This window comes from Rana temporaria, chromosome 1, assembly GCF_905171775.1.
Source record: "Rana temporaria chromosome 1, aRanTem1.1, whole genome shotgun sequence".
Classification (NCBI taxonomy): Eukaryota; Metazoa; Chordata; class Amphibia; order Anura; family Ranidae; genus Rana; species Rana temporaria.
Genome location: NC_053489.1, coordinates 689,874,197 through 689,886,917, shown reverse-complemented (window position 1 = coordinate 689,886,917; position 12,721 = coordinate 689,874,197). Strand labels below are relative to the sequence as shown.

At 51.5% G+C, this 12,721-nt stretch overlaps 1 protein-coding gene across 3 annotated transcripts in view; it reads right to left on the bottom strand.

Moving 5' to 3' along the window:
* Positions 1–3,458: 3,458 nt before the first annotated feature.
* Positions 3,459–12,721, bottom strand: part of GBA2 (glucosylceramidase beta 2) — a 75,794-nt gene continuing 66,531 nt past the window's right edge. For all 3 annotated transcript variants that reach the window (XM_040335772.1, XM_040335773.1, XM_040335774.1), the window contains 9 exons: positions 12,104–12,291; positions 10,481–10,585; positions 10,281–10,388; positions 8,171–8,322; positions 7,988–8,094; positions 7,513–7,655; positions 6,498–6,613; positions 6,098–6,289; positions 3,459–3,794 (listed from right to left, as the gene is read on the bottom strand). In XM_040335772.1, the coding sequence (XP_040191706.1) occupies positions 3,567–3,794; positions 6,098–6,289; positions 6,498–6,613; positions 7,513–7,655; positions 7,988–8,094; positions 8,171–8,322; positions 10,281–10,388; positions 10,481–10,585; positions 12,104–12,291 (1,339 nt within the window). In that variant the 3' untranslated portion in view covers positions 3,459–3,566. The remainder of the gene's footprint in view (positions 3,795–6,097; positions 6,290–6,497; positions 6,614–7,512; positions 7,656–7,987; positions 8,095–8,170; positions 8,323–10,280; positions 10,389–10,480; positions 10,586–12,103; positions 12,292–12,721) is intronic.

Sequence of the window (12,721 nt, the reverse complement as noted above, 5' to 3'; positions counted from 1 at the left end):
TTTTGCTCCTCGTGTTCTTCATCCTTGGAAAAAGTTGCTGACAATTCTCGGTGCTGCCGAAAACCGATGACGTGAATGAGGAGCGATTGTGAAGAGCTGGAATAGAGAAAACTTAGGTCCAGTAAAGCAATGAACCGTCCATCTTGGACTGACTAGTCCAGCCGTTCTGAACCACGGTTCCTTTAAGGATAGCAAAGGACTCCTTGAGCTTTGGCTAACTGACCTTCCATGTGATGGTGCCGGCATAGTTCCAGGTCCATCGCCACTTTGCAGAGCCAGCAGCCTGATTGCAAGGGTGTCATTCTGGCCACCCCGGTAATGGAGGAGTTCCTCATACTTACCACCACCAATAAATGGGGCATTTTCCCATCGATAGACTAATCTTACCAGGGTTCCTCTAAGGGTAGCTAGGGGTCCGTTGAGCTGTGGCTACCTGACCTGCCATCTGATGTGTTGGCATATTTTCAGGTCCAACGCCACTTGGCAGAGCCAGCGGCATGACTGCAAAGGTGTCATCCTGGACACCCTGGTAAGGGAGGGGTTCTTCACATTTACCACCACCAATGCAAGGGGCATTTCCCCCCCAATTACCATCAATAAACTAATCTTATCAGGACCTCCCTGAGACCTGAAAATCATTCCAAGGGTTCCTCTGGGGCTGGACTAGTCAATGGTAACGCGTGAATTATTGAAAGGGTTCCTCTAGGGCTGGACTAGTCAATGGTAACGTATTAATTATTGGAAGGGGTCTTCTGGAGCTGAACTAGTCAACATAACATGTAAATTACTGAAAGGGTTCCTTTGGGGCTGGACTAGTCAACAGTAACACATGAATTATTGAAAGGGTTCCTCTAGGGCTGGATTAGTCAATGGTAACACTAGAATTATTGAAAGGGGTCCTCTAGGGCTGGACTAATCAATGGTAATGCATTAATTATTGGAAGAGGTCTTCTGGAGCTGAACTAGTCAACATACCATGTAAATTACTGAAAGGGTTCCTCTAGGGCTGGACTAGTCAATGGTAACACATTAATTATTGGAAGGGGTCTTCTGGGGCTGGACTAGGCAATGGTAACACTTGAAAAATTGAAAGGATTCCCTTGGCGCTGGACTAGTCAATGGTAACGCATGAATTATTAAAAGGGGTCCTCTAGGGCTGGATTAGTCAATAGTAACACATTAATTATTGAAAGGGGTCCTCTAGGGCTGGATTAGTCCATGATAACACTAGAATTATTGGAAGGGGTCCTCTAGGGCTGGACTAGTCAATGGTAACGTGTGAATTATTGAAAGGGGTCCTCTAGGGCTAGATTAGTCAATGGTAACGTGTGAATTATTGAAAGTGGTCCTCTAGGGCTGGATTAGTCAATAGTAACACTAGAATTATTGGAAGGGGTCCTTCTTGTAGAAGATGGGAAGCCGGTCATCACAAGGAGAGCTCTCCATTCAGATTACAGACCATGGCCAGCTGTGGGGTGTAGGCTGGAAGATGGACACGTCCCGACTCACACCCCTTAGAGAACCTCATTCTTCTGGGTCAGACCTGAATTCTGCTCATACCGGACTGGGGCTACAAGCCAATGTTTTCTGAGTTTTTTAGGCCTCATTCACACGCATCGATTTACGGTCAAGGAGTTGTGCGCATTCCCTGGGTCCGGCAATCCCATAGTTGTCTATAAGGACACGACCACGGCCCCCAATGTGATATTGGTGAAGGTGCACAGCCCTGGGTCTGGGATTGGGGCTGTACACATTGGGGGGTGCAAACAACAACACCTGTGCCGCTAAATCACGGGCCAGAGAATGAAACGCTGCATGTGAATGAGATCTTATGTCCTACAGCAGAGGAGGGGGATCTGGAGATGGTGGGAAGACACATGGGGGATGGGGGCCACAGTCAGACCTCCACAACGAAGTGCGACCCAATAATACTCCGTACAGTCCGAGCAGAAACAGCATTTTAAGTGGAACACGGCATAAAATACATCCAAAATAAAACCAAAATGTTGTACAACGGGCGGCTCGAATCTTACAATCACTGTATAATATACAGGGGAGGGCATTGTACAGAACCATGGGGGGGGGGGGGGTAAAAATACATGAGGGCAATAATAATAATAAGAGGAATCATCCAATACGATTGGTCATCTCACAATACAGTCCAGAGGGTAGGAGACCGGAGTCCATGACAGGGCCGGTCTAGGATGGGGATCATATAATACGGGGAGGGGTCAGATTGTATAATACATCGTCCCACCCAATGTCGCATTCCAGAGTATATCACATAGGGCCTCATAATAAAAGACCCCTATAATGGTCGGTCAAGGGTGGGGGAGGAGGTGGTCATGTGATACGGGGGAGGGCTTTGCACAGTACAAGGACCGGCCCACAATACCGGGAGGGCCTGGCACAGTACAAGGAACACATAAAATACTGGGAGGGCTTTGCACAGTACAAGGACTGGCCCACAATACCGGGAGGGCCCTATTCAGTACAAGGACTGGCCCACAATACCGGGAGGGCCCTATTCAGTACAAGGACTGGCCCACAATACCGGGAGGGCCTTGCACGGTACAAGGGCCAGCCCACAATACCAGTAGGGCCTGGCACGGGACAAGGACCACATAAAATACCGGGAGGACTTTGCACAGTACAAGGACAGGCCCACAATGCCGGGAGGTCCTTGCACGGTACAAGGGCCAGCCCACAATACCAGTAGGGCCTGGCACGGGACAAGGACCACATAAAATACCGGGAGGACTTTGCACAGTACAAGGACAGGCCCACAATACCGGGAGGGCCTTGCACAGTACAAGGACCACATAAAATACCAGGAGGACTTTGCACAGTACAAGGACAGGCCCACAATACCGGGAGGGCCTAGCAGGGGACAGGGACTGGCCCACAATACCGGGAGGGCCTGGCACGGGACAAGGACCGGCCCACAATAGCGGGAGGGCCCTATGCAGTACAAGGACTGGCCCACAATACCGGGAGGGCCTTGTACAGTGCAAGGACCAGCCCACAATACCGGGAGGGCTTTGTACGGTACAAGGACCGGCCTTATACAGGGCAAGGACCAGCATAGAATACAGCAATGGATATATATATAGTACAAGCCCTGACATATAATGCAGGGTCCCTTATATAATACATAGTCCTGATATATATAACACAGGAACCCAGTATGGGGGTGGGGGGCACCAGAAAATACAAGATGGCCGCCATGTTAAGAGACATTATTGGACGAATACTGACGTGGACACCTCCGGCCCCGGTCTCATCCAGTGATTGACGTATTACAAAGCAGCAGGACAAGATCCAGGGACTGGCACATGAAATGGGTGTCCCACCACTCCTCCACATCTTCTGCTCTGGGAGGGTGAAGGCGACACGAGGAGGTAGATGACCACAGTATGGACAAGTCTTTCTGAGAGCCCAGAGTCCCGGGTTCAAAGGGATGTTAATACAGTATGGAGGACTAATATTGGGGGAGGAGTCTCTATGATCTCATAGTCTGGAGTCCTCCTCTCTTCATCTAAAGGGTTCGCTGGAGGCGGGCACAGTTATTGGCTTTTTTGCTGTCCTTCCTCATTGGTGCTTGCAGGACACCCCCGAGCCTGTCCATCCAATGCCAGCTGCATGGCCCAAATACTGAGCGGACGCATGTATGCCAGAGAGCGGAAGACATTCTTCTCACCGTACGCTTCCGGAGTCTGGAAGGACATTCCCAGCCGCTCCCACACCGTACGGTAACATCCTTCTGCCGTCGTCAAGCCTTCCTCCAGGAGTCCCTGCAAGACAAACAACACATCAATGAACTGTCTCCAACCTGAGAGATACAACAAACCCAACTGGTAATCTCTGAGAGATACTACGCACCCAACTGGTAATCTCCGTCTGAAACCCGAGAGATACTACGCACCCAACTGGTAATCTCCGTCTGAAACCCAAGAGACACTACGCACCCAACTGGTAATCTCCGTCTGAAACCTGAGAGATACTACGCACCCAACTGGTAATCTCCATCTGAGATCCAAGAGATACTACGCACCCAACTGGTAATCTCCATCTGAAACCCAAGGGATACTACAAACCCAACTGGTAATCTCCGTCTAAAACCTGAGAGATACTACCCACCCAACTGGTAATCTCCGTCTGAAACCTGAGAGACACTACGCACCCAACTGGTAATCTCTGAGAGATACTACAAACCCAACTGGTAATCTCTGAGAGATACTACGCACCCAACTGGTAATCTCTGTCTGAAACCCAAGAGATACTACAAACCCAACTGGTAATCTCCATCTGAAACCCAAGAGATTCTACGCACCCAACTGGTAATCTCCGTCTGAAACCCAAGAGATACTACAAACCCAACTGGTAATCTCCGTCTGAAACCTAAGAGATACTACGCACCCAACTGGTAATCTCCGTCTGAAACCCAAGAGATACTACAAACCCAACTGGTAATCTCCGTCTTCAACCCGAGAGATTCTATACACACAACTGGTAATCTCCGTCTGAAACCTGAGAGATACTACAAACCCAACTGGTAATCTCCGTCTGAAACCCAAGAGATACTACAAACCCAACTGGTAATCTCCGTCTTCAACCCGAGAGATTCTATACATACAACTGGTAATCTCCGTCTGAAACCTGAGAGATACTACAAACCCAACTGTAATCTCCGTCTGAAACCTGAGAGATACTACCCACCCAACTGGTAGACGTCTATACCATCCTATTGGCAGAGAACTTTCTGCAGACAAGACACACAATTTAAAAATGGCAAGTCCTCCCAAAGCTCACTGCTTATTGTGGGACAGGAAGAAATCTGATGGGCATCAGAAATGTCCCTTTCCACCCAACTCAATACAGGATTCTAGTTAAGAGCTCGAGACAACTTCCCTGCATCAATCTTCTCTACCACGGCTTTACCTCTTCAATCATCCCATCAATCTTCTCCATCATGGTTGACCCCCGCCCCCCATAAATCTCCCCTATGATGGTTGTCGCTCATCAATCATCCCTAGCACAGTAGTCTCCATCAATCTTCCCTCCTATGACTGTCCTCCTCATTCTTCTTTGCCATGGTTGTCCTCATTAATCACCCCCGACCTTCATGTGTGTCCATCAACCTTCCTTGCCATGTATGTCCTCCTCCATGCCATGTCTAGTATATCCATATTAATTGTCCCCAGCATGTTCCTATCGCTGATCACAGAAGACCATTCAAAGGTGGAGATCTGATAATCCCATTTTCCTGCTTCAGTCTTTCCCAATTATCTCACAGACCGGATCTCAGATACCTTTATGGAGCATTCCATTTTCTGGCTTCGAGCGCGCCTATTTCACGCCTTAGCGGTAAATGTAACATCATTATGTTCACTAAAATTAGTGGGTAATGATAAATGTCTTTGTAACACTGAGATGTTAAATATATTTATTTAGGAGTCAGCCTTGCCCCTGAAGAAGACCATGATTTTAATAGGTCGAAACGCGTCAGATTTCTATACAGTTCAATCATGGTTGCCTTGCTCTACCGTGGAATTTTTTGTATGTACTCTTACAACCAGAATTTATATTTTTTTATGTTCACCTGTATTCACTATTCTTTTCAATAAAGACTTTTATGAAATCTCATACTCCCTGGGGGAACGTTCCAGCATTCAAATTTATTTTGGGGTGCGCAGCTTGAACTTTCACACGTGTATGTTTCCTATTCTATTCCTTTATGGAGCATTTGGTGGATGTAGCAGTTTGTGGGATTCTTTGTAGTGGGTGGGGCTATATCCCCTCATGCCCCCCCCCCCAGCCTAGTCAAAGCTGCGATAAGCAACCATTACATCTCTTGCTGGCATGTAGTTGCAGTATGACCAATCTGTAAAGCGGCTGACCCTGTACACTCCGGCTAGGACTTTAGGATTGCCTAAAAGACACGTGGTTGGCTAGTCTTTGGCATACGGACAGCTGTAAGCACCAGCAGGCCATGCAGCTGAGATATGGAGGAGATCCGAGTCGCCTTCGAGTAATTTGTAACAGATCACCCCATAAATGATATCAGAGTGACAACAACCCAACAAAATCCTCCTACCTCGTGTATCATGGTAGCCGCCAGTCCGTACACCACCCCGATCCACACCTCATCCGACTGTACGCTGGAGGTATCCACACTGCCGTCCGGGCGCATCCCGTTCACTGCACCCATCTGTCCGTCTGCAAACTGCTTCACATTCAATTCATAGATTGTCTTCAGGGAGCTGACCACGTGTGCGCTGGGGAAGACCTAGAAAACCGGCAATGCCAAAACAGGCCCGGCGTTACCCAGATAGATCTACTCCAAACACCCCCAACCCCTGAGAGCCCACAAAGGAGACCAACTTCTGGGAGACCAGACTCCGCCCATATCTCTGGAGACTTCCAGGTGAACCATCTCCGGGCCACATGACCAAAGTCCCAGCTAAATGCAGCGGCCCGTCTCTCCAATATCGTACCTCAGTCTGTCCACAGCCCAGGCCGCACGCCCGGAGGAACCAATGGCCAGCGCACTGGTCTGACATGATGCTGTTATAGTAAGTCTGATCCCCGCAGTCGTAGTTATAATACTTTCCTGCAAATGAAAAAGCAGAAAATGTTCAACTGACTACAACCTTGGACTTGTTATTCCTCGCCATCACTTTCTACAGGCCCTGCCCTCCCACTCTCCGCCACCCACAAACCCCGCCACCTGCCCCTCATCACCTAATACAGGCCCAGCCCTCTGCCATCCACAAACTCCTACAGGACCCATCCCAACTATGCACCTCCGGCAATCCCCACCCCCTGCCACCCACCATCTCCTACAGGACCCACCCTCTGCCACCCACCATCTCCTACAGGGCCCACCCCCTGCCATCCACCATCTCCTACAGGGCCCCACCATCTCCTACAGGCCCCACCCCCTGCCTTTCACCATCTCCTACAGGGGCCCCACCATCTCCTACAGGGCCCCACCATCTCCTACAAGCCCCACCCCCTGCCTTTCACCATCTCCTACAGGGCCCAGCCTCTGAACTCATATCTGGCAGGCCTCAGTCCCTGTCTGTTACCATCTAATACAGGCCCTACCCCCTGCCCTCCTCAATTTTTTGCAGGCCCAACCCCCTGCTCTCTCTTTCTTCTGTAGGCCCCATCCCTTGCGCTTCATCTTTTGCCGTCCCTACCTCTCCTGCATGCAACACCCCCCTGTCCTCGATCTCCTGCAGACCCCTTTGCTTGTCCTCCACCATCTTCTGCAGGCCCTACACTTTGCCCTCTCCGTTATGCCCCTCCCAACATCTCCTGCAGGCTGTACTGACCTTCTTACTTCCACCGATTCCAGAAGTCCCACCCCCACCATCTCTTTCTACACCGTCCTCCATTTCTGGCAGCCCCTCTACCATCTCTCCCCACCTTCTACCACAGACTCAGGATTGCAGCAGACGGTATTTAAAGCGGGGTGGGGGGGGGGGGGTATAAATCATTATTTACCATTCCACAGCAGCTTCTCAAAGGCTTCTTTTCCCCGGCTGAGAATATCGGAGAACTTATTGTAGGCGGAGGTGTCACCCAGGAGATCCGCCATCTGACACATCATACACACCGCTGCCAGCCAAAGACCCCCACAGTACGAGCTGAGAGGGGGCAAAAGGGAAGAAGAGAGGGAGGTGCGAGGGAAGAAGAGAGGGGGAGGGGAAAGATTGGAGTGACAGGAAAGGGGGGAGGGACAGAGAAGAGACGGTCAGTATACATTGGCAGCCAAGAAGTGAGCAGGCAGTGCTGGGCTCTCCGATAGGAAAGCCCAGCATTCTCTGCAGACTCGTCCTCATGGAATTATCTGGTTACAAATGCTATTTAGTAAAATAAAGAATCTATAGAAGAAAATGATATAAAAGATCGGCTTGTAAAAAGGTGATAATTTCCAGGGGGAGTGGCCAGAGTCACCCTCGTTTGTCCCCGCCCTCACCTTGGTCCTGTCATCACCCAACCATCGTACGTCTGGTCAGCGATGCCGGAGTTCTCGATCAGACCATCGCCATCCTGATCGAATCTCAGAGACGACTCCATGACTGCCTTATGGAGACAAATATCACAGACACATCAAGCACTGAGCCAATGACATTTCACCAACCCATCATGTGACATTTACCTGGCAGATGGGCCACATGTCTTGCAGGTAGGAGGAGCTTCTGGTCAGGTGATAGTCTCTATACACTTGCAGCACAAATTTGAGATTCAGGTCCTTCCAGTCGGCAGTGTCATGGATGATGTAGGCGTTGAGTCTCTGCCACGGCTCATCGTCTAGGGAACCAGGAATAAGATTAGGGAGGAGCCGAGACTGACACGGAGGACAGGAGAGGGAGGAGTAGAGATGGACACGGAGGACGGGAGAGGGAGGAGTAGAGACGGACATGGAGGACAGGAAAGGGAGGAGTAGAGACGGACATGGAGGACACGAGAGGGAGGAGTAGAGACGGACATGGAGGACACGAGAGGGAGGAGTAGAGATGGACATGGAGGACGGGAAAGGGAGGAGTAGAGATGGACATGGAGGACGGGAAAGGGAGGAGCAGAGACGGACATGGAGGACAGGAGAGGAAGGAGTAGAGATGGACATGGAGGACGGGAGAGGGAGGAGTAGAGACGGACATGGAGGACAGGAGAGGGAGGAGTAGAGATGGACATGGAGGACACGAGAGGGAGGAGTAGAGATAGACATGGAGGACAGGAGAGGGAGGAGTAGAGATAGACATGGAGGACAGGAGAGGGAGGAGTAGAGATGGACATGGAGGACACGAGAGGGAGGAGTAGAGATGGACATGGAGGACAGGAGAGGGAGGAGTAGAGATGGAGGACGGGAGAGGGAGGAGTAGAGATGGACATGGAGGACGGGAGAGGGAGGAGTAGAGACGGACATGGAGGACGGGAGAGGGAGGAGTAGAGATGGACCTGCAGGACAAGGGAGGGAGGAGTAGAGATGGACATGGAGGACAGGAGAGGGAGGAGTAGAGATGGACATGGAGGACAGGAGAGGGAGGAGTAGAGATGGACATGGAGGACAGGAGAGGGAGGAGTAGAGATGGACATGGAGGACAGGAGAGGGAGGAGTAGAGATGGACATGGAGGACGGGAGAGGGAGGAGTAGAGACGGACATGGAGGACAGGAGAGGGAGGAGTAGAGATGGACATGGAGGACACGAGAGGGAGGAGTAGAGATGGAGGACGGGAGAGGGAGGAGTAGAGATGGACATGGAGGACGGGAGAGGGAGGAGTAGAGACGGACATGGAGGACGGGAGAGGGAGGAGTAGAGATGGACCTGCAGGACAAGGGAGGGAGGAGTAGAGATGGACATGGAGGACAGGAGAGGGAGGAGTAGAGATGGACATGGAGGACAGGAGAGGGAGGAGTAGAGATGGACATGGAGGACAGGAGAGGGAGGAGTAGAGATGGACATGGAGGACAGGAGAGGGAGGAGTAGAGATGGACATGGAGGACGGGAGAGGGAGGAGTAGAGACGGACATGGAGGACAGGAGAGGGAGGAGTAGAGATGGACATGGAGGACACGAGAGGGAGGAGTAGAGATAGACATGGAGGACAGGAGAGGGAGGAGTAGAGATGGAGGACGGGAGAGGGAGGAGTAGAGATGGACATGGAGGACAGGAGAGTGAGGAGTAGAGATGGACATGGAGGACAGGAGAGGGAGGAGTAGAGATGGACATGGAGGACAGGAGAGGGAGGAGTAGAGATGGACATGGAGGACAGGAGAGGGAGGAGTAGAGATGGACATGGAGGACAGGAGAGGGAGGAGTAGAGATGGACATGGAGGACAGGAGAGGGAGGAGTAGAGATGGACATGGAGGACGGGAGAGGGAGGAGTAGAGACGGACATGGAGGACAGGAGAGGGAGGAGTAGAGATGGACATGGAGGACACGAGAGGGAGGAGTAGAGATAGACATGGAGGACAGGAGAGGGAGGAGTAGAGATGGAGGACGGGAGAGGGAGGAGTAGAGATGGACATGGAGGACAGGAGAGGGAGGAGTAGAGATGGACCTGGAGGACAGGAGAGGGAGGAGCAGAGATGGACATGGAGGACAGGAGAGGGAGGAGTAGAGATGGACATGAAGGACAGGAGAGGGAGGAGTAGAGATGGACATGGAGGACAGGAGAGGGAGGAGTAGAGATGGACCTGCAGGACAAGAGATGGACATGAAGAACAGAAGGTAGGGCAGAAAGCGAGGAGTTGGGGGTTCTCTCACCCGGGTCACCAACATCATGTGGGACCACATTTCTTATCTTCACAGGAGCCAGAGTCCCGCTCATTAAATAGCGTCTCTGCTCCAGATCCTGCTGGAGAACCGCCGCCGCTGGAGGAAAGACAAATGTTCCATGTGAGAGGATCGTTAGATTGGAAAGATCTCAGGAAACTACGATGGAAGGAGATTGGGGGGTCACTCACCCATATCATACTGCAGACTGAGCTCCAACTGCGGCCACAGCATGACGAGTGCAAACGAGGCGTAGAAGTGAACGTCGTAGGTGTTATACATCCGATACTCCTGACCTGCCAGAGAAAGGACCCGACATTGGGGTGACTCTACAGAGACAACCATTACTTTGTCCCCTCCCCCATGTATATATGGTGACTTCCTGTCCTGTGTCCCCTCCCCCATGTATATATGGTGTCTTCCTGTCCTGTGTCCCCTCCCCCATGTATATATGGTGACTTCCTGTCCTGTGTCCCCTCCCCCTCTATATAATGGTGACTTCCTATCCTGTGTCCCCTCCCCCTGTATATAATGGTGACTTCCTATCCTGTGTCCCCTCCCCCTGTATATAATGGTGACTTCCTATCCTGTGTCCCCTCCCCCTGTATATAATGGTGACTTCCTGTCCTGTGTCCCCTGTACAGTATATATGGTGACTTTCTGTCCTGTGTCCCCTCCCCCTGTATATAATGGTGACTTCCTATCCTGTGTCCCCTCCCCCTGTATATAATGGTGACTTCCTATCCTGTGTCCCCTCCCCCTGTATATAATGGTGACTTCCTGTCCTGTGTCCCTCCCCCTGTACAGTATATATGGTGACTTTCTGTCCTGTGTCTCCTCCCCCTGTATATAATGGTGACTTCCTATCCTGTGTCCCCTCCCCCTGTATATAATGGTGACTTCCTGTCCTGTGTCCCCTCCCCCTGTACAGTATATATGGTGACTTTCTGTCCTGTGTCCCCTCCCCCTGTATATAATGGTGACTTCCTATCCTGTGTCCCCTCCCCCTGTATATAATGGTGACTTCCTATCCTGTGTCCCCTCCCCCTGTATATAATGGTGACTTCCTGTCCTGTGTCCCCTCCCCCTGTACAGTATATATGGTGACTTTCTGTCCTGTGTCCCCTCCCCCTGTATATAATGGTGACTTCCTATCCTGTGTCCCCTCCCCCTGTATATAATGGTGACTTCCTGTCCTGTGTCCCCTCCCCCTGTACAGTATATATGGTGACTTCCTGTCCTGTGTCCCCTCCCCCTGTACAGTATATATGGTGACTTTCTGTCCTGTGTCCCCTCCCCCTGTATATAATGGTGACTTCCTATCCTGTGTCCCCTCCCCCTGTATATAATGGTGACTTCCTGTACTGTGTCCCCTCCCCCTGTATATAATGGTGACTTCCTGTACTGTGTCCCCCCCATGTATATAATGGTGACTTCCTGTCCTGTGTCCCCCCCCCCTGTATATAATGGTGACTTCCTGTCCTGTGTGCCCTCCCCCATGTATATAATGGTGACTTCCTGTCCTGTGTCCCCTCCCCCTGTATATATGGTGACTTCCTGTCCTGTGTCCCCCCCTCCCCCTGTATATAATGGTGACTTCCTGTCCTGTGTGCCCTCCCCCATGTATATAATGGTGACTTCCTGTCCTGTGTCCCCTCCCCCTGTAGGAGGAAGAACCATAGATAGATGAGAGCTGGTAACTTCACCCCCCTGAAGAGGGCAGTATAGTGATCTTCATGTAGGGGAGATGTCTATACACGGGTTGTTGGGTGGATATTTCAGGTGACACAGGGGGAGGGGTTAGGGGTACGCACCCTCCAGGTAGGCGAATCGCCCGTACTCCTCCAGGAGACTTTTCATGCCGGGGATCTCCTTCTCTCCAATCTTCATCAGATCGTCGTCCTCAGAGCTGTCCGCCGGGACCTCCAACCACACCGTCCCGCCGTCCGCCACAAAATACAATTCATTGAACAACGCCGACTTGTACCAGGATGGGAGCCGCCTATAGGGGGCAGAAGAAGGGGGAAGGGTTCATATTCCAGACTGGGGGAGGGAGAAGATCTGAATGTGACCTTCCTTTATACAAAACAATCTCCGCTCTGGGGACACCACAAGGGACACGGAAGCTACCCTCTTCCCAGGAACTGGTCACCCTGGAGATCTGTACCTACCACCGGACCTATAGAAGGAACGCCTCCACCCGACCTATAGAAGGAGCGCCTCCTCCGGACCTATAGAAGGAGCGCCTCCACCAGACCTATAGAAGGAACGCCTCCACCAGACCTATAGAAGGAACGCCTCCACCCGACCTATAGAAGGAGCGCCTCCTCCGGACCTATAGAAGGAGCACCTCCTCCGGACCTATAGAAGGAGCGCCTCCTCCGGACCTATAGAAGGAGCGCCTCCTCCGGACCTATAGAAGGAGCGCCTCC